The following is a 22,366-nucleotide window of genomic DNA, read 5'->3' as shown; positions in this document are numbered from 1 at the left end:
TACACCAATCTGAAGGCTCATCTTGTATTTCAAAATAAACCATGGAAGTCCTGAGATAGAATTTAAATTTATGCTTTCTTTGCTCTCCTGTTCACTACCGGGAATCTAAAATCAAACTATGCAAGTTATGAAGCTTTGTGGATTTCAGTTTATGGACCACAGATTTTTGGAGCCACTATGAGTATAAATACATCGGTTGAAAGAGGTTTTGCGTTTTATTCGTTTCGACGACAAAACGACAAGATCCGAGAGACGTAAAAAAGATAAATTGGATGATATACGGGATATATGGAATCAAGTATTAGAAAATTTGAAAAAAACATTATTTTCCAGGATGAAATATATCAATCGTCGAGCAGTTGGTTCCTTATGGTGGAAGATGACCGTTCAAATAATATATTCCCTCAAAACCCAACAAGTATGGAATGGAAATATGGTGGGTATGTAATTCAGAAACTTTTTATCCTCTAAATGCAATTCCATATCTCGGCAAAGAAGGTAACCAAGTAGCTGCTGGTTTGGGACGTAAAGTGGTAGAATCACTAAGCGAACCTTATTACCGAACCAACAGGAACGTAACAATTAATAACTATTTTACGGACTTAGGTCTGTTTATATTATGCTATCTAATGGTTTAACAATTGTTGGCACAGTTGGAAAAAATAAAAAGTTTATTCCTCCTGAGTTTGAACCATGAAAGAACAAAGAGCCATTGTCTTCTACATTTGGTTTTACAACAAAGGCAACATTGGTATTATTGGTCATAGTGTTGTCAACAATGCATTACTCGAATGAGAATAGACAGGAGATGAACCATAAACCAGAGATTATTCTCGACTATAATAAAACAAAAGGTGGAGTTGACTCGCTCGTTTAGATGGTGCCTCAATATATGTGCAAACATATAGGTAGAACAAACCGTTGGACAAATCTGTTAAATGTATACTGTCTAGCATCTTATGTTATTTGGATCAGCCTGCATCCAAAATGGAACATAAAAATGCCACGAAAAAAGACGTCTGTTCATAAATAAAACAGAAGAACAACTTATAAAGCTCCATATTATACGCAGATCGAACGTAGGACTGTCTAAATCAACCAGATCCCTTATGAGGATTTGTGCAGGAGAAGCAACTGCCAAAAATGCCACACCTCAGTCAACACAGAAAAGAAGATGTTAATTATGTCCATCAAAAAAATCAAGAACACAAAAACAAACTTGTAATAATTGCAGCAAGAACGTTTGCAACGAGCACAGCAGTGTAAAACGTGAGTGTATTAGTTGCCTAAGAAAGTAATAAAATGTCATATCATTGTAGATACTTTAGAATTATAGGTTAAGATTTGCATTGTTTTTTAATTTTTATAGACCGAGCACTCACTAATTATTACTTTATTAGCTAAAAATAAAAATTCAAAAGAATTGTCACATATTTTATTAATTATAACATGAAATACCATAATACTTTTACCGTGTGTCCGACGGACACACTCTGTCCTACTACGTCAGAAAAAAATGTCCGGACGAGAGTTAAAGATTATCGTCACTCCAAATATGGCAGTTTTATTTGTTGACCAGCTATTCAATCAAAAGTGAGCTTCGTTGCTAAACAAAATTCGCTTATGAAAATCGTGATCAACATCAGTCTCGTTTTGGGCCCATTCACCGGATATACGCATTGCTAGATGATCGTGTAACTTTAATTCCTGCACAAGTTGAATTTTGTAAGCACGCAAACTAATATATTTCCGCCAAATCTTCCATAAAGTGGATGGACACATATCCAACTGCTGTGCACGATGACGGACAGACTGATTCGGGACTTTTTTTATGCTACGCCCGTCAGCAACAACAATTTCTTCTTTACGTACTGTACAATGTCTGTGGATGCGTATTATCATTTAGAGCAGGGCTTCTCAAACTGTGCGTCGCGACGCGCAGGGGCGTCGCTGCGTTGTCCCAGGGGCGTCGCGTATCACCGCAGACTTTTAATACAGAAAATATATTAATTTGATTTTAAATGAGTATAAAATATATGAAGCCAAGAACAAAGACAGTCACAATTACAAAATCATTAACAATGAAATCAGAAAAAAGATAAGAGAGACAAAACAAACTTACTATGAGGAAAAATGTAAGGAGATAGAATATCTTCAGAACAAATACGACCTATTCAACATACATAAAAAGGTTAAAGAAATGGCAGGACTGCAAAAAAGAAACCAGAATACAACTCTTTTAGATAAAAATGGAAATACTATGATAACGACTGACGAAAAACTAAAACGATAGGAAGGGTATATGGAAGAGCTCTTCGACGACGAAAGAGGAAACCCACAAGACTTGTCTTTTGAGGACAGAGAAACAAGTGCAGAAATTACAAAGGAAGAAATTATGTATGCACTAAAGAACACCAGAAACGCAAAAAGCCCGGGGCCAGATCAACTGCCTATTGATATCCTTAAAATAATAGAAAATGAGTACATTGATGTCCTCTTAAAGCTTTTTAATAAAATTTATCAATCGGGTGACATACCCAACGAATGGTTGACCTCAACATTCATTTGTCTCCCAAAAAAGAAAAATGCTAGAGAATGCACTGACCACCGTACCATAAGCCTGATGTCTCACACACTTAAATTGTTTTTAAAGATCATTCATAAACGCATTTACAAAACACTTGATATGGATATTGAAGAAACTCAATTTGGATTCCGTAATGGCGTAGGTACCCGTGAAGCTCTATTTGCATTTAACGTACTAATCCAGAGATGCTTGGATGTGAACCAAGATATGTACATCTGTTTCATAGACTACAACAAAGCTTTCGACAAAGTCCGCCACAAAGAGCTAATGGATATCCTCAAAGCAAAACAAATACAACACAATGACCTTCGAATTATAACAAATCTATATTATAAACAGCAGGCACACGTACGCATTAACGTCACCACTACTATTCAATGCATACTCTGAAGAAATTATGAAAAGAGCTCTTGAGGGAGAAACAGCAGGAATCAAGGTCAATGGAACACCAATTAACAACATTAGATATGCGGACGATACTATCATAATAACAGACAACCTCCGAGACCTCCAAAAGCTAATGAACAAGATAGTTGAGTATGGAGAGGAATATGGACTATCAATAAACCCCAAGAAAACCAAATTTATGAGGATATCAAAAACCGAAAATAATGGTGAAAGCCTGACAATTAACGGTAGTGCTTTAGAACAAGTTGAAAACTACCACTATCTTGGCACAATAATTAATCACACAAACGATTACTCCAAAGAAATCAAAGTTCGAATAGAGAAAGCACGTACAAACTTCAATAAAATGAGAGAGGTACTTTGTGCAAGAGAACTAAAATTGGACTTGACAGTTAGGCTGGCAAGGTGCTATATTTTCTCTACTCTGCTTTATGGGATAGAAGCATGGACAACACTTAACGCGTCGACTGCTAAAAAGTTGGAAGCATTTGAAATGTGGGTGTATAGAAGAATTCTGAAGATATCATGGACCGAGCATGTAACAAACAACGAAGTCATGAGAAGAATCAACAAAAGAATGGAAGTATTGGAAACCATCAAGACACGAAAGCTGCAATACCTGGGGCATGTTATGCGTAATGAGAGATACAATCTACTTCAATTGATTATACAAGGGAAAATCCAGGGCAAGAGAAGTGTAGGAAGAAGAAGGATCTCATGGTTGCGTAACTTGAGGGAATGGTACGGATGCACATCAATTGAACTATTCAGAGCAGCAGCATCTAAGATCAGAATAGCTATGATGATTGCCAACCTCCGTCGCGGAGATGGCACGTGAAGAAGAAGATAAAATATATGAATTAATAAATAAATCAAATAAACAATATAGCATGAAGTTAATAGACGCTTGAATTATTCGAAATTATTCAAAAAATTGTTTAACCCGAAAATTATCCGATGTTCCGTATAGTATAGTGTAGAATAGTAGTAGTATAGTAGCGCGTTATGTCATTTAGTCAAGCTTTTGTTTTGTTTTATTACGGAGTTTTTTGCTATTAACAGTGGATACTGATATTCAAAAGAACAGAAAACGAAGTAAAGAATTAGGCGAGAGCAGTAATGTTAATTTAAGTAAAAAGAAGAAATATAGAAAATATGACGACCAACATTTGGATTTTGGATTTACCTGCGTTACTAAGGGAATGTTGAACTTCCACAATGTGTTGTTTGTCACAAAGTGTTAGCGGCTAAAAGTATGCTTCCTAATAAACTAAAACGTCATTTGGAATCAACTCCCAGTCATTTACAAGGTAAGCCAAGAGACTTTTTTGTAAGATAATTGCGAGATTTAAATGGTTAAAATACATTTATTGACGTTTCAATTTCCACTTCGGAAATCGTTCTCAAAATACAAACAAAAAATACAATTTTTGTTTGTATTTTGAGAACGATTTCCGAAGTGGAAATTGAAACGTCAATAAATGTATTTTAACCTTTAATTGTGGCTTATTCCCATTTAAATATTAATTAATTTAAAATGCCACAAGAAAATAGCTTCAGAACATTATAATTGCGAGAGCTAAAACATCAGACCACGACTTTGGTTTCAAGAGCATCAATTCCTACCAAAGCATTGCTCGCCTCTTACATGGTAGCTTACCGTGTTGCTAAATGTAAAAAACCACATAAGATCGCTGAGAAACTGATCTTACCTGCAGTTGATATGGTAACAGTGATGATTGGAGAATCGGCAGCTAAAAAAATAAAAAATGTACCTGTTTCAGACAATATGGTTAGTCGCCGTATTCACGATATGGCAGAAGCTATTAATAAGTTAATTGTGGGGAAACTTTCAAGTTTATTTCCCATTCAACTGGACGAGGCGACTGATAGTAATAATGATGCTCAATTGATATATTATGTACGGTATATACAAGAAACAAATATATGTGAGGATTTGTTATTTTGCAGAAAAATATGTGAAAGTTGTAAAGCTACTGATTTATTCGAGATTTTAACCTCAAATATGACTGAAAATACTATTATCTGGGATAACTGTTTGGGCGTGTGTACGGATGGTGCCCGAGCGATATCTTGACAGTATGGAGGGCTACAAGCTCTCATCAAAACCAAGGCTCCAAGTGTAAAATGGGCACATTGTGTCATACATAGAGAGGCCTTAGCAGCAAAGAACGTTACACCTGAATAAAGTGTTGTGATCGATAGCATTATTAAAGTGGTGAATTACAATAAAACACGACCAGTGAAATCAAGACTTCTTCATAAACTTTGTGAAGAAATGGGGGCCAAGCACATCTCTTTAATTTATTATTGCAACTCTCGTTGGCTGTCCAAAGGCAACGTACTCGCACGTGTATATGAATTAAGACATGAATCTTATACGTGTCTACATACAGAATCACATGATGACGCGTAAACCTTTATTAATTCACAGTTTATAATAAAATTAGCTCTGTGACATATTTAGCAAATTAAATGATCTTAATAAGTCTTTGCAGGGAAATAATACTCATTTCCTGCAATTGGCAGATAAAATTACTGGGTTTCAGAAGAAGTTGCTCTTATGGAAGAGAAAAGTAGAATATCAAGAAATTGACTGTTTCCCTGCTTTAAAAGGTATTCCACGAAAAAAATCGATAGAAATTTTTGATCGCTCTTAAAAAAATATGTTTGCTCAACATATGTTATCTTTGAGCGAACACTTTGAGAAATATTCTCCTAAAGATATGGAGCAATATGACTGGCTCAGAAATCTTTTTCTGTCATTTACATCATCGACACTTTCAACAGAGGAAGAAGAACAACAGATTTGTCCTGTGATCCCAGCCTAAAGCTTCAATACGACAAGGACAGCTGTTTGAATTTTGGAGCTCACTTTTTCGTGAATATCATGTCATCAGCAATGCCGCATTAAAGGTTTTATTACCATTTGCAACTTCGCACTTGTGCGAAACGGGCTTTTCTGCAGTTGCACTAATCAAAAAAGAAGACAAAAAACAAAATTATGAAAAATAAGTACATGTAAAACATAAACTTGGAAAAAGAAGTGGCAATTTCCAAACTGGAGCCCCGGTTTCATAAACTGTGCTCAAAAAAGTAAGCACATCCCTCACATTAACCAGCCAGTTACATAAATAAATATCCCTTTTCGTTTTTGTGATTATGTTTTGATTTCATTCTTAATTTCTAACAAAAATATAAATAGTGTTTTTGTTATAATTATAACCTGTTACTAGGGTAGTACTAAAATTGATAAGTATTATTGGGGGTCGGGTTGAGGGGGCGTCGCAAGAAAATAGCAAAATCCAAAGGGCGTGACATAAAAAATATATTATTCGACAATTTATTAACAGGTGAAAGGATTTTAATTATTAAAACATTACTCGATATCATTTTCACAATGTTTGAATTATACACGGTGAAACTATAAAATGTTACAAAGTTAAGAATAATGTGAGATTACAAATTAAGGGATTCATTTGTGATTGAACAACGAATAAGTTTGGGAAGCCCTGATTTAGAGTAAACGTGAAGCGAAAACGTTCTATGGTTAATGGAATTAATTGCTCTGGTGGACTATTATGTTAATCATAAAATGTACGTAGTGCGCAGAATTTCTAACAGAACCATAATTTTCAAAATAAATTTGCACAATTTGGAAGCATTGTTCAGGTATTAATTCTACACATACTGGAATGCTAAACTATACTTAACAAACATTATTTGACAGCTGTCAAAATGGCCGACAGGTAAAAAGTGTTGCCAACTTACATTTCTATACCTCTAAAAAACACCCGTAAGAAGAAAATTATATAACAACACTTTGGTAGAGAAGTACTAGGAAGAAGACATCAAAGATAATGGAAATTGGATTACTATGGTAATGTATTAAACAATTATCACAATCAAATACCTTTCAGCAAAACAAACGGATCTGGATTGGTATTGCCTGATAAAATCTAATATTATTTATGTATACTGACTGCCCGTATAGTGACGAGCAAAATTATAAAATAAATTCATTCTTCAAAAACATACTACTTTGGAAATAAGTCCCGGAATAATTTAATTTTTATTTCTAAATAATGATTTTTGACATATATAATATGTATATCATACTAGTGACGTTATCCATCTGGGCGTGATGAGGTAATCGATGATTTTTTTAAATGTGAATAAGAAGCGTGTGCTAGTTTATTTAAAAGACCATTTAGTCAATTCTCTGTTCAGTGAACACTAACATAATTACCTATGTATACAGGGTGGCCAACAATACTGAATTCTTAAATTAAATTAATTTACAAAACAATAAGTCTGCATTTTATTTATTTAATACAAAATACTTTTTACCGGTATCAGAAAACATAAAATATGTTTATTTGACAAATAAATATTGATGTTCGCTTAAATTAAATATTCAGATTTCCACCCACCTGCCTCTTGGCAAGAATTGAACTGATGAGATCACGATAATCTTCTTGAATATTATGGATCATTTCTGGAGTTATATTACTAATTTTTCGTCTAATATCATCATATTGTATTTCTTGGCTGTTATATTGAAGATGTGTGTTAATCTTTGGAGCTCGTCTTCTGTCTCGGTGATTAATGCGGCGTCGTCTGCATAACATAATATGGATTTATTTGTTTTCCATTCTGTAACCGTGACCTTTACATACTGCTTATATTATTTTGTCCATTATTATATTAAAGAGAAGTGGGCTTAACGAGTTATCCTGCCTGACTGCGCTTTGTACTGGTATATATCGTGTTAGTTTTCCATTTATCTTTGCCTGTATTCAATTATGGAAGTAGATGTTTTCGATGGTTTGTATAATATCGATTGGTTTGTTTCTTTTATACAGTAGGTGTAAGACGTCTTCGACTTTGATGCAATCGAAAGCCTTTGTCAGGTCTATGAAATACAAATATGCTGGTTTATTGTACTCGGTGACCTGTTCTGTGATTTGTCTTAGTACAAATACGGCGTCTACGCAGGATCTTCTGAATCTGAATCCTTGTTGTTCATCTGATAAAGTTGTTAGTTTATTGATTTTGTTGGTTAGTACTTTTGTGATAAGCTTAAGTGCGGTACTCACTAGATTTATACCTCTATACCTGTTGGGGTTTTCTTTATCCCCTTTCTTGAACATTGGTATCATAATGCTCTTTCTCCATGCGTCTGGTATCTTGCACTGCAATATTAGTTTTTGTATAAGTTTTGTTATCTCTAGGGTTATACTTTCTCATTCGTGTTTTAGAATCTCGTTGGTTATTCCGGCTGGTCGTGGTGACTTTCTATTTTTGAGTGAATTTATGGTTATCATTAATTCCTGAAAATTGATTTCTATTTCGTGTCTTAATTTAGGTATGTTATTGTGTTGATTAATATTTTCCTTTTCTTTAAACAGTTTCGTCAGGTATCTTTCCCATTCGTTTTTCATCCTTTTTGTAAACTGTTCCCAGTGTTCATTTTTTGTTTTTCTTACCAACTACTTTGTTTCAGTTCGTATTCTTCTGTACGTGTCTCGGGATTCTGGAGTGTTTAATGTTTTGTACTTCGTGTAGGCATCTCGTTTTTTTACAATTCTCTTTTATTTCTTTTCTGAACCATGAAAAGCAGTTGGACCAGATACTATTCTTGTGGAAGTGTGGAAACCATTGAAAGCGAGAGCGACTTATTTGTTAACAAATATATTTAATAGCATTATGGAAGATGGACAAATGCCAGGCGAATGGAGAAGCATCGTATTATTACCTGTCTACAAAAACTAGGGAGATGTACAACAATGTACAAATTCTTCTTCTCATTGCGCCGTCTCCTTTCGAAAGTTGGCGATCCAAATGGCAATTGTAGTTTTGGAAACTGCTGCGCGAAAGATCTCTGCGGACGAGCGGTCTAACCATCTCCTCAGGTCTTTCAGCTACGAGTTCTGGCGTCTTCCTACTGATCTTTTGCCCTGTACTTTTCCTTCCAGTATTACTTGAAGTAATTCATATCTTTCGCCTCTCAGCACATGACCCAAGTATTGCATTTTCCTCTCTTTGATTATTCTTAGTAATTCTTTTTGTTTACACATGCGACGAAGTACCTCAACATTAGTAACTCTTTGTACCCATGGAATCCTCAACATTCGTCTGTATATATACATCTCAAAGGCATCTATTCTTTTTTCTATTTCAGAGTCCATTCTCCAACTTTCACAGCCATACAGTAAGACAGAAAAAACGTAACATCTGATCATTCGGATTCTAAGCTGTAGACTAATGTACAAATTACAGGCCATAAAACTACTTGGTCACGCCATGAAACTATAAAGAGAGTAATTATTAGACAGATACGTGAAGAACGACCCACTCTTTTACTGGACAGTACATACATCATTTACTTCTTCTACTTCTACTTATATTAGGCATTTTCGCGCAGACAAGCCCTTGGGGCTTAAGACTTAGTAGGATAAAAGAGATTATTTGGAATGTTTATTTCAAAATCTAGTTATCACTACAAATAAAATAATAACTCTGGAATTGAAATGATTGTGAACAGTAATAGTTTTAAGTCTTAGGATTAGTATAACAGAGTAATGGAAAAGTAGATAGAGATACATGCATTAGAGTTAGTGCGGAATAAATGAGTAAACGGAAACGAGTAGTTTGTTGTGTGATAGAAATATTTTAATGAAATTAAAAACAACATTTTATAAAATTGCCATACAATTAGCTATTATATACCGAACTTAATATTGGACAGGTAAGCATGAATATCTTATGGGACGTCAAGGGGTTACACCAATTATTCCCAAATTGAGAGAGAAATATTAAGATGGTTCGGGCATGTTAAATTTTAAAACGCTAATCACTCAATTAGAAAATTGCTGATCTGCTAGTTGCCAGAAGAAGTAGTATAAAAACACCAAAGAAGATCTAAAGAGATTGATATTATAATAAACCAAGATAGAAACTGATGTAGAAATGCAACTAGGGAAAGCGACCAGGCATAGGTGTAAAGATAATGATAAAGTTTCGTTACACTCTCTGTATGGTTTCAGAATATTTTGCTGGTATTTACCAGTTTGAATTATCGTATTTTTTGCCATCCAAAAATTTTTATTATTGATATTCATGTTTTAAATGTTGATATTTTTTACTGTGTATCTTAGCCGCTATTTTGAATGTTTACTGGAAATTACTGTCATCATCTGAGATTAGGTCTAGTTTACATTCTTTTCATGTCACTTCTGTCAGTTCATTCTCGACTTGATTTAATTATTATTTTATTTGTTGTTTTAACGTCTTTCATCATGTTTACTGGAAGTATGTAAGGAGTACGTTAGAGAACTTTTCCAAGATAAAATAGGTGAAGTGCGGAAGATTACAATCGGTGAGATCAAATGAAGGGAAGTGTGGGAAAAAACCAGATATATGTCACATTTTATTGAAAATCTCGGTAGATATTATAAGCGCCATTAAATTCTTCGAATGACGACCTATATTTTAGAGTACTAAAACTGGAAAAAAATACCGTAGTACGGCGTAAACCAATGTCTAAAATATAGCGTACCGAATATAAACTAACTTAGTGCAAACGTCAAAGGGAAAAAACGAACAATGTCATGTAAACAAAGCAGCTGCACAAAAGTGTAAGTTCTTGTTAGATTGTGTGATAATTAATAAACGATTACGGCTAATAGTAATTTTGAGAGGTCCGTTGATAACGAAATTATGCTTTCAAAAAAAGGGACTACCGGCCATTGTCAGAGGTCTCTAAAATGTTAAAGTTGTCGACTCATGAAGCTGACCAGCTTTGTAACTGCTTAAGGTTGAAGTGCTTTTAGGCAATTATTTAGGCGCAAAGAAAAGAAATATTGAGAAATTTTAATGCTCTGCGCTCGCACGATGAGCAAAATTATTATTTGGCTGGTTTAATTATGGTCTTGTCTGTCTAACATAGAAGGCCTTGTCGAAACGATAATACTGCCAGTTTCCATGGTGCAAGTTATGCTTATCGAGTTTGAGTTCGCAATTGTGATATTCCGGTGTGTGCCAAAGCTTTTTGTTTTATACATGGGAATACAAAAAATAAATGAATTTTATAAAGGCAACCATCAAACGAAGTGGTGCAGCTCCTACGGATAGACGTGGAAAGCATAGTGCAACACATAGGAAGCTGGACGACTTAAACGGTTTGGTATGTGACCATATCAAAAGTTTAAAGGGTCGTCAGAGCCATTATAGTCTAAAAGATACAAAAAAGACTTATTTATCAGAAGATATCACAATCAAAAAAATGTTTAACCTCTTCAAGGAAAAGCATATACATGCTAAAATCTCATATGAAACGTACAGAACAATTTTTAATAAGGAATTTAATATTACTTTTGAATACCCCAGAAGTGACACGTGTGCAAAGTGTGATGAATTTCAAATTAAGCTTAAAAGTTTGACTGATACTGATAAATTTAGAGAATTAACTGTTAAGAACAATTTGCATAAAAGAAAGGCTAAAGCGTTTTATTCAAAGAAAAGTAAGGCCAAAAAATCTTTAAAAAAAAGCAACAAAAGAAAGCCATCTGCATTGATTTTTCAAAAATGTTTTAATTCCGAAAATTGCCACTAACGATGTGTAATGAAACGAACTTGCATCTTTTCTTCTCCATTTTATCAATAATTACTTACAAGACCATGTTGAAGAAACGCAAATCTTCTGTGACTCTGCCGGAGGACAAAATAAAAACTTTTTTTCGATTTATTTATTGTATAGTAAACAACAAAATTCATAATCTGAAAGAAATAAAATTACACTCCCTGTAAGAGCACATTCCTATTAAAAGTGTGACAAATATATAGGATTATGGGATTTCAAGAGCCCCTTTGAGGTCTCGGAAGAGTTTGAAGAAGTCATTAGGTATTCCCGTTTCAAATCATCACCGTTTGTTATAGTGAGTGTGTTACAAAACATGGTACTGAATTGAAAATTATCTTTAGACACAATGTATTTACAAAAAAGTATTTAAAATTCAGAGTTTGATGGAAATAGTGGCATATTCTGACCATAGCCGTCTTATCTACTACCGTTCAACATACAATGGACCAGCACTATTTGGATTAATACGAAAACGCTTTAAACGAAAAATTGAGCTTTAAGATGTGGATTTTTGCTGCCTGTTCTGGCATACGATGAAAAGCTATAAGAAACTTTTAAATAAAAATGAGATTAATTAATTTTTTTCAATTTTTGCTTCAAGTCCTCTACCAAGTTTAATGACCTAATGAATCTTATGCGGTTTTGCAGTACAAAAGCCGTGTTTTTGAGAAAAATCTGTTTTTTCCCTGTACCCTTCAAATATAATATCAAAAACTCCATATATAATGAAGCAGCTGGATTATACGAGATACCTGTAGGAATGTTAAAACTAGAGAAGTCAGCTTTTATAATAATCTCTAAAAGCCAAGCAGCAAAAGAGTGCTCCGACTATCGAACCCCAAGCCTCATGAGTCATACTTTAAAAGTACTGCTTAAAGTAACACATAGAGTAACACATAGAGAATCTATAAAAACATAGAGGAGAAGATTAGTAAGATGCAGTTTGAGTTTTCAAATGGAATCGATACTTGAGAAGGACTATTTGCAATTATTGTACTGATTCAGCGATGTCGCGATGTAAATGTTAACCTACACTTATGCCTTATTGACTACAACAAGGCTCACTATTTTTATCCTAAAACTTAGAATTAAACACTTTAGTCAAATCTACAAAGCACTAGTACGAATGTTTATTATATATCAATGTTTTTACAGCAATTTTTCTGGCTCTAAACATAGCCTTTATTGTTAACATATTTGATCGAAAACCTAGCGCATGTTCAATATACTCTAAATATAATTATCAAATAGTACATATAATTGGAATCCAATACATCATATGGTACGTTTAGTCGACTTAAGATTTTATCATGTATACAGTTTAAAAAACAACATTAACATTAAACAGTACTTATTAGAAAATAAAACAAAGAGACGTAATAGTAGAGACTTAACAGTAGTTGAAAGATCGGATGAAACCTGACCATGAAGAGTAGGTTAGATTGAGAGTTTCAAGAGGACCAATCAATAGTCCAAAGACAGTGACCATTATTCTAATTTACCATTATAAGCTTACAGAAAAAATATGTCAGTTTAATGTTTGTTTGGTCGTCCAATATTTTAAATTAGTCTGTTTGCAAAATAAACGCGTCAGACGCTACTTCAACAAAACAAGTTTTAGCAAATCTCGCGGCAGACTCCAAACAAGAGTGACAATTCAAAAATTGAAAACTAATTAGAGTTTAGCACCACTTAGCGGTTTTAAAGTAAAAACTTCGTTGACAGGAGAATCTTCTCAGGATATTAATTAAACATGTTGGATTTAAAAGGGAATTGATAGTGACATTGCTATAAAATAATGAGGAAAATTTCGCGAAATGATAATTAATTTGAGTAAAAGGCGGCCGAAAAGGGAGACAAAAAGTGATTTCAATTAAACTTGGAAAAAGCAATTATTCATCTCACAGCCGTCTTAAGCTCTCCTCTCTTATTAAGATATGATTTATGTTTTCTGACTTTTTATTTTGCGTAATGAAATACAGGGGGCAAATTATGATTTACTTGCGATCGGTTATAAATATAAAATATACCTTCTGAGAATACAAAAGATTAAGTTTATTTGTTTTCGCTAAATGGTGACCAATAAAATTAATTGTTGTAGGGGAGCCTTGCCCAGTACCAGACACTTTCAGCTTGTTGAAAGTATATATTTTTGTTGAAAATGCATATAAGAAATAAAAATGCAATATTTTAAAAGTAAACATCTTTATTGTTCACACTAAAATTAATACTCGTAAAATTCCGTGCTTAAACATATCAAATTATCAAATAAAAAAAAGTTTATTTTTTATAGTGCTACAGAAACACTTATCAGTACCGGACGCATATTCGGGTGTTTTATTTTTTCGCTAGTTAGTTATTACCAACAAGAATTCTTTATTGTTTATATAATATCTTAAACGGACTGTTTATGTTGTAGCAGCAGTGTAGCGCTGTCAGAACTGTAGGTATCAGAGACTTGGGATTTGCACAATTCTATGCTCCTTTTTTTAATAAACTAAAAATGTCAAAATCCAAAAATTTCCTGGTCCTCTTCAGTTTTGTTTACCGAGCGAAATAGATTTTTGGAACCAAGGGGATTGGTTTCACTTATTTTCTAACTAAAAAAACATTTATCTATAAACATTTAGTTTTCCCGTAAAATCCAATGGTTAAAATACCAATATTTTTTCAAATTTGATATATTTCGACATAACAAAATAAACAAACCAAAAAGAACAGGTTTACACATTACACATAAGTCTCGAGTTAGTATCAGACAGTTTGTTAATCAATGAATATGGTATTCCCTTGAAATTGCTCCGTTTATCAAAAATATTATATTTAGAACAAATCCAACTAATACGCGTGGCCACGCCACGGCGGCCCACGTGGGGTAGTAGTGCACTGTACCCAATCTTTATTTGTAGTTTATCCGCAGAGGAAACACTCAAGAGTTTTTTCTTTCTTAATGTTCATTTCTAAACTTACACTACTTCCTATTGTTGACTTGAAAAGTTGTCGATTCACATCAATACCCTTCTTTTGTTTTTTTTTGTTCAAGCTGTTTGGTTTAGTTTTTTCTGACTGGTTGTATTTTCTTTTTTCTCTGCTACCTTTTTGATCTTCTCTTCTGGTTCCTTAAACTATTTTCCCAATATAGTTTTTTAAGAGGATCCATTCAAAATCTCACTCTTTTCACTTAAATATTGATTATTAATTTCAATAAGTTTCTTCCTAACCTCGTTTTTTACAGGTGAAACTTTGTCCGTCACAATTTAAAATAAGTAAGGCTTGGGGTTCTGAAGTCTATCGAAGGATTTAGAAATGCTGGCAGCAGCTAAAGGTACAGCTGTCACAGTGCCACAAAAAAACTGCGGGACTTTGAAACACGATTTTAGTGGATTTTCAGAAGAGGTAGAGAAAATAAAGCTGCATCAAACCAGTTTGTTACAGCCAAGGGTGGTCCAGATCAAGGCGTTGTTGTATCAAAAAAGTGAGCTGCTGCAAGATAGTCTAGATCTTTAAAAATGGTCTTCTGCAATGTACAAATCAGTATAGGAAAACCCAAACTTTGCAAGTTCCACCCTACAAATACCTTAGAAAGCTCCGTTTTAACCAATTCAGCAATGTCTGTTTAGGTTATTTTAAGCGGATATTGGTTCATCCTTTTTGCATAAGCATTGTACGCAGCCTTGAAGGGTCTCATTATTGCTCGGTCAAGAAATTGAAATTTGGGGGAGTGTGAGGGGGTAGATTTATCATGTGAACATTACCCTTGTTTCCTGTAGGAACTGTGGCCATTAACTATTAAAAGAGCCGGACTTTCCTTAGTATGATTTACTCGAGCAACACACACTTTTAGCAAAAACAAAAATGAATTGGCATTAATCCACCTAATTTTTTCCCAAGCAAAAATACTCCCCTCCGGAGCATCCTCTTTCAACTTTTCTGATGTTTTTGCCCTACCAAATACAAATAATGGAGGTAAAAATACATCATCTATTGCGTTCATAGATAGAAGCATAGTTAATTTGTACCTATCTCTTCCGACGTGATTGAGGCATTATTATGGACTACAAAAACTTCCGACTCGTCGCATTAAACAGCTTTGAAAGAGTAAAGTTAAATTTTGTTAGCAGTACTTCATATTTGTTGGAGAAGAGTTCCACTTGTGGTTTGTTGAAATCGACAGCTCTTTGAATACTTGTTGACTGTGGTTTTCGCAACAAAAGTTAGGGATGGCGGCTCAAAATTTCATAAAAAAATTGGTGCTGAAGTTTTAAGCGCTCAGCTTGTAGCATTAGTAAATTTCTTTAAAATTCCCTCGTATATGTATTAAATTGAAATCCCCTTATATATGCATTATAATAACGAATAATTTTTTCAATGTTTCTTAGTTCGTATCTTTCAATTTAAAACACAAATAATATTTCGTTCTTTTTATGTAGCAAAGTCGATAATAAACCATTTTAGAGTTGTTTATTATTTAACAGATGTGTACTTCCTCAGTATTTCTTTTAATGTTTAATTCGAACTGCTTGATATTGCATTTTCTAATAAATGATTTGCGTTTCAACCATCGTTTGTTTATTCCAACTTATCCGATCAATTTTTAAAGATAATTTCGTCACTCTCGCTGGAGCTGCGGTCAATGATGGGTTTCAGCGTTATGTCCAAATTCACGTCGAATTTGTAGTTTTCTGTTTTTGTCCTTTTTCAGAGAAATCTTCGTCTTACGTTATGGAAATAAGTTTTGTGTCCAGTGCCGGCTTCGGCCTCAAATGGTCGGTCCAATTCGCAGTGTGAGATGCAGTCCTTTTGTTCGTGTGTTCATGTCCAGAGAATTCAACTCCAGTTTCCAACCTCAGGAACTTAGTGTTTTTGTGAAAGTCAGGTAACTTTTTTTTTAAATTCAGATTTTAAAAGTAAAGCAGACATTTTTTTAAAGTAATAATTGCTTTCATACAGGATAAAAATTGTAATATTTAAAGTTGTAAATTTTATGGTTTAACTTTAGCTGTCATTTCATTTTTTTTTAAATTTAATGTATCAGTTAAGACGACACAGACCAAGACAGACAAGAACCACGTGTTAAAAACCGAGCAGAGAGACATGTAGCTCCTCAAGTATTAAATTTATCCATTGTCATCGACCTAGAGTCAACATATAATTTAAGTTTGGAAATGTGTAAACCCATATATGGATGTCATAGCCACAAATTTCATTGTTAGCTTCGAGTACATAAGGCACTGAAGATGATCTGATTAGATTAAAAACGTTATGCTTATTTCAGACTTTCTTTCTCCGGATTTGCTTATTGTAACTCTTAGATATTTAAAGTACTCTACTTCTTCAAACTCAGAACTTCCGATTTTGATTCTTTCTTTTATTGGCTTTTTCTCTAATCTTCATATTTTTGTCTTTTCTTTATTTAATCTTAGCCCCATTACCTCCCCTTTCTCTATTATTTCTTCTAGCATTTCTTTCATTATTTTTTTGTTCTTTGCAATACTAGCAATATCGTCTGCATATGCAATTATTTGACCATCTCTTGTTCTGAGATTTCATTTACTTATATTTCGTAGTACATATTCCAATGCTAGATTAAATAGCGTTGTTGATAAGGCATCTCCTTGTTTCATCCCTTTATTTATACTGAATTCTTCTGTCCCTCCTCTTTGTGTCTTTATGCTTATCTTTGTAGTTCTCATTGTCATTTCTATTAATTTTCGTTTCGAGTTTATGTGGAATTTTAAATTTTTTAGTGCTATCATTAATCCGTTTCTTTTAATTGAATTAAATGCATGTTTGAAGTCTATGAATAACATTTCCAATTCTAATTTATACTCGTTTGCTTTCCCTATTATTTGTTTTATTATGTGTATTGCATCTATTGTAGATCTTTCTTTTGTGAATTCACATTGGTACTGTCCAACTGTCTTCTTTGTGATCTTTGATAACCTTCTTTTTATTATTGACGTCAATTTTTATGTTGTATTTAGTAACGTTATTCCTCTATAATTTTCACAGATTTGTTAATCCCCTTTTTATGTATTGTTATGATCTGCTCTACTTCCCAGTCCCCTGGCATTTTCTCTTCTTTCCAAATATATTTTTCAATAGTGCCAGTATTTTTCCTCTTAGTTCCCTTCCTAGATATTTTATTAGTTCCATATTAATTCCATCTTTACCAGATGCTTTTCCATTTTTGATCTACTTTGTCGGCTTCTTCTTCGTGAACCGTTTCCTCCTCGTTATGCCTCCTATTGTTTCCTCCGTCAAGAGCTCTCTGTAGTAATCCCTCCATACTTACTTGTATTCTTGATCCTCTATTATCACTGTTCCCTCTCTATTTTTTACTCCGTTTGTTTTGCCTTAGTATTTTTTATTTTGTTATTTAATCTGTTTGTAAAAGCTTTTCGTATTTTCGTCTGGTCTTTTCTGCTTTTTTTCTTGTATTTTTTCGTCCACCCAACTTCTTTTATTTTGCTTTATCACTTTCTTAGCATTCGTTCTTAATTTTACATATTCTTCTCTGTCTTCATCTTGATTTCTTCTTAGCCATTTATTTCTGGCTTGAACTTTTTGCCTGTTATTTCTCTACATTCTTAGTTATACCATCCGTTTTTTGTTTTAGTCTGACTTTTATCTATCTGCATATTTGCACTTTCTTCCATTGATTTTTTAATCATCTCCTATTTTGTGTTAATATCTTCTGCTTTATATTTCTCTTTTATTTGAACTTACTGCCTCTTCATATTTTTTCTTACTTCTTCATTACTCATTTTATTGACATTCCACTTTTTATGTTGGTTTTTCTGTTTTGTTTCAATTTTAACTTTTTGTCTTATAGTTGCTGTGACCATGTAGTGGTCTGAATCTGCACAGGCACCTCTGAATGTTCTTACATCTTTGATTGACGATTGTTTTCTTTTATTAATCATTATGTGATCAATTTGACTATATGTTTTCTGATCTGGTGACCTCCATGCTACTTTATGTATTTTAGGGTGTTCAAATTTTGTTGAGCTTATTAACAAATTCGTTCTTGTTGCTAGGTTTCATAGTCTTGGCCCATTGTTATTCGTGTTTTTCGTATATTGCATGCTTTCCTGCAATTTGTTGTAAAAACTCCTCTTGCCCAATCTGAGCATTGAGGTCTCCTATTACAAATATGACGTCTTCTTTGGGTATTTTTTCTATCACCTTTTCGACCCTATCATAAAAGATTTCTTTTTCGTCTGCATTGCTTGTTTGTGTGGGTGCGTATAAATTCAAGACTGATGTATTAAATTCACTATTCTCTTGTTTTAGTTTTGCTAGATCAGTTCTTCTCTGTATTGTTTTTGTTCCGTTTTTACTCCTTTTATACCCCTTCCCGTCCCAGGAATGTAAATAAAAAATATTAATAATGTCATTTTAAAGTAATCTAATTTAAAACATGTTTTAGTTTAGAGTTTTGAATGCCACAAGAAAATAGCTTCAGAAGAATATTAAGAAATTATTTAACCTCACATTACAAGTGGGTATTTGATCCACTTGTAAATCATAAAACTAAAAAATATTTTAACGGTTATCCAAGATTGTGCAGTAAGTGCTAAAGCCAAAGAAGTTGGTAGATACGTCAATTTTTATGTACTTATTTTACATAAAAATCTACTGGCTTAAAAAGAAAATAATAATAAACTTCCGGAAATATATTCAGCCAAAAAATGAAGTCTCACTATATATTAAAACCATAAATTCAGTTACCCCACTCACAATTCCATATTCGTATCAGCCGGCTATAGGCAATATATCCGTCAAAAAGCCGCCGAAAGGAAGACGTGAGAGAAGAAGACGATTAGTTATGAGTGCTTATCTTTCTCCCGGAATGTATGTGCGGCACAGGACTCCGCCAAACCGGAAGTCGTAATATTCCGGGTGAAAGCTCACATAAAACACTAGGTCGCGGTAATCCATGCCTAAAAATCACTGGTATGGCAAACATTATTTTAAGGGCGAAAGCGTAACTGACCCTAATTATATTTACTTAAAAAGGAAAACATTGGTCTAAACGGCAGAAAGATTGAGGGAAAAAGACAGAAAATAAAATATTTTGGATCATTTTATACATTTAGTAGTCTAAACAACCACATATTTATATTAATTATGATTTGTATTCTTTGCTTAAAAAATTATGGAATCCATTAAATAAAGTTGGTGGACCGTGTTAGATATCTGCAGTAACATTTAGGTGACAAATTTAGGGGGAGACTTATGGCAGGCATTTAAACCGCACATACAAAAAACAGGGGTGCACTCTATAAATTAGCATTTTCAACTTTAAACAGTATTGCATACAAATATACAAAAATTAATAAAAGCAAAGATGTCTAGAACGTATAGATTTTCTTATTTTTTGGAAATTAAATTATATTGGTAGAACATATCAGAATTTATATCTGTGACTTCCTCTAGTTGCATCTATTAAAGGTTCTCATGATGGTAATAGTGGCTATACAGACACTGTTAACAGCCATTCTAAATAGTTTTGAACTGCTGCATTTAAACCATTCTATCTGAATATTAAGCCAGGACCTAATTTGTCTTTCCACATTTCGCTTTCTTTGAATGTTACCTTGCATAATAAGGTGCAATAATAAGTATCTTTGTCCTCTCATAACATGTCTGAAGTACATAAGTATTCGTTTTTAAATAATTAACATGACTTTTGCTTCATTTCCTATCCTTCTAGTAACTCCAACATTTGACACTCTTTGAATCCATGATTCATAGGATACTTCTGTAATCAAAATTTAAAGGTTGCCAACTTATTTATATGTACTAGTTTTGATGTCCATGCTTCCAAGCCATAAAAAAAACTAGGTATTCTCTATTGAATCATCTCTAGTAACATTGACAACAGTAACACTAAAGAATTTTTCAGAAAATCATAATTTTCATCAAATGTAGACCAAACCAAAGAAATCAAGAACTATTCCAATAAGTGTCTTGATTTGTTTGGTTTGGTCTATATTTGATGTATTTTATATTCTTAAGTATTTCTAGGTATCCAAACTCTTAATTACAGTAATTAATAAGTAATTGGATGTTTCTTTCTGCTTATTTAGTCATGGTCATGTATTTAGTTTTCTTGTCATGTATTTAGTTTTCTTCAAAGTCATCTTCAACTCGTATTGTTGACAGCAGTGTCGACGCGTGACTTTTTCCGAAGTGTTACCAAAACCAGATGTAAAAAATATGATTAAAAAAAATTTTTTTTGAATATTCCAAATACAAGTTTTTGTTTATTTTAGGTACTTTATATTATTTTATGTACTGGACTGGAGTTATGTACTGGACTAGGGGATAAAACTAAACGAATCACTATTCAAAAACAATATGTAATATTCATATATATATATATATATATAGGGGAGAGTAACATAAGATGGGACACTTTTTTTGTTCCAACGAATTTTAAACAATCATTAAGGCAAATGAAAAAACAAAATATGGAAACAGAAACTTTATAACATTGACAAGAAACATTTTCATAGATAATATGTAAAAAAACAAAACTTTTTTTTCTAATTTAAAATGCAAAAAACTTTGCAAATGTCCCATTTTAGGCAACCTATATCCTAAAATGGGACATGGGGTTACTCAAAAAGGGACACTAAGTACAACAGTTGATACATGTGAAATAAAGTTCATCTAAAATTCCACAAGTTTCATTTGCCCAAAGGCAACAGTTTTTGCACTGATACCAGTCCTCTTTGCTAGATGCGTAAATACATTTACACACTGCACACAACTCCTTTTCTTCGCGCTCTTTTTTTTGTTCTGAGTCTAGCTTTCTTTTGCCTTTTCCACTTTTATTTTTTGTATTTTCATTCGCTTCAAGTTCATTTTTATACGGAGACTCAGTAAGAATGGTTGATGGTAGGGACCTATTAGAATTCATTTTCTTTTTTCTGCTCCGGGCTACTGGAACAGGACTTATCTGCAATATGCTGATATGCTTTTTCTGAGATTTTTCACTTTCGTCCTGGATTTTTGATGTTGAAGGTTGTGGATTATTTAAGATTCCGGCGTTTTCCTTTGATTTTTTCTTATTCGGGATATTTAGTGACTGATCTTTACCCAGAATGGACACTTCATTGGTGTTACTTTCAATAACTAGAGGGGGAGGGGCTTCAGTTCTGTCGTTTTCTTCCAAAGGTAATTCTGTCGTTTTACTTGGGGCAAATTCGTATTCCTGAAATATGTCGGGGTTGTATGGCCATATGCCAGCTGCTCTAAAACCATTCATAGCAGTTTTAACAGAGGCTGCCTGTGAAAAAGCATCAGTTACCGCTGCAGCAACCTGATATATGCCAAAAGTACGTCCAGGGTGGTTTTTCATCCATCTATTTAGCCCAGCGTCGTAGAATGTCATAAAAGGTTTAAAAAATGACACATCTAATGGCTGCATTTTGTGCGTGCAATGAGGAGGCAAGCTTAAAAGGATAAGATGGTTTTCTCTTGCAAAATTGATTACGTCTAAGCTTTTGGTGTGCGAGACATGACCGTCTAATATTAATAGGACTGGTTTTTCGGCAGTAGGTCTTACATTATTCACAAAATATTTCAAATATTTCAAAAAAACGTCGCGGTCCATCCAGCCCTTATCTTGAGCAAATGCTACACTTCCATTGGGAGCATTATCCATAAGCTCAGGTTTTATCCTCTTACGAGCA

General features: G+C 33.5%; 1 protein-coding gene across 1 annotated transcript; it reads left to right on the top strand.

The window, feature by feature from the left end:
* The first annotated feature begins 4,643 nt into the window (after positions 1 to 4,643).
* Positions 4,644 to 5,093, top strand: LOC140450891 (protein FAM200A-like). The gene has a single exon (XM_072544590.1). The coding sequence runs from the start codon at positions 4,644 to 4,646 to the stop codon at positions 5,091 to 5,093; it is 450 nt and encodes a 149-aa protein (XP_072400691.1).
* The last annotated feature ends 17,273 nt before the right edge of the window (positions 5,094 to 22,366 follow it).

The sequence above is a fragment of the Diabrotica undecimpunctata genome, chromosome 1 (genome assembly GCF_040954645.1).
Source record: "Diabrotica undecimpunctata isolate CICGRU chromosome 1, icDiaUnde3, whole genome shotgun sequence".
Classification (NCBI taxonomy): domain Eukaryota; kingdom Metazoa; phylum Arthropoda; class Insecta; order Coleoptera; family Chrysomelidae; genus Diabrotica; species Diabrotica undecimpunctata.
This window is presented reverse-complemented; position numbering and strand designations above follow the sequence as displayed.

Coding starts and splice junctions, on each gene's coding strand:
- LOC140450891 (XM_072544590.1), top strand. CDS start 4,644: ATGGTAGCTTACCGTGTTGCTAAATGTAAAAAACCACATAAGATCGCT.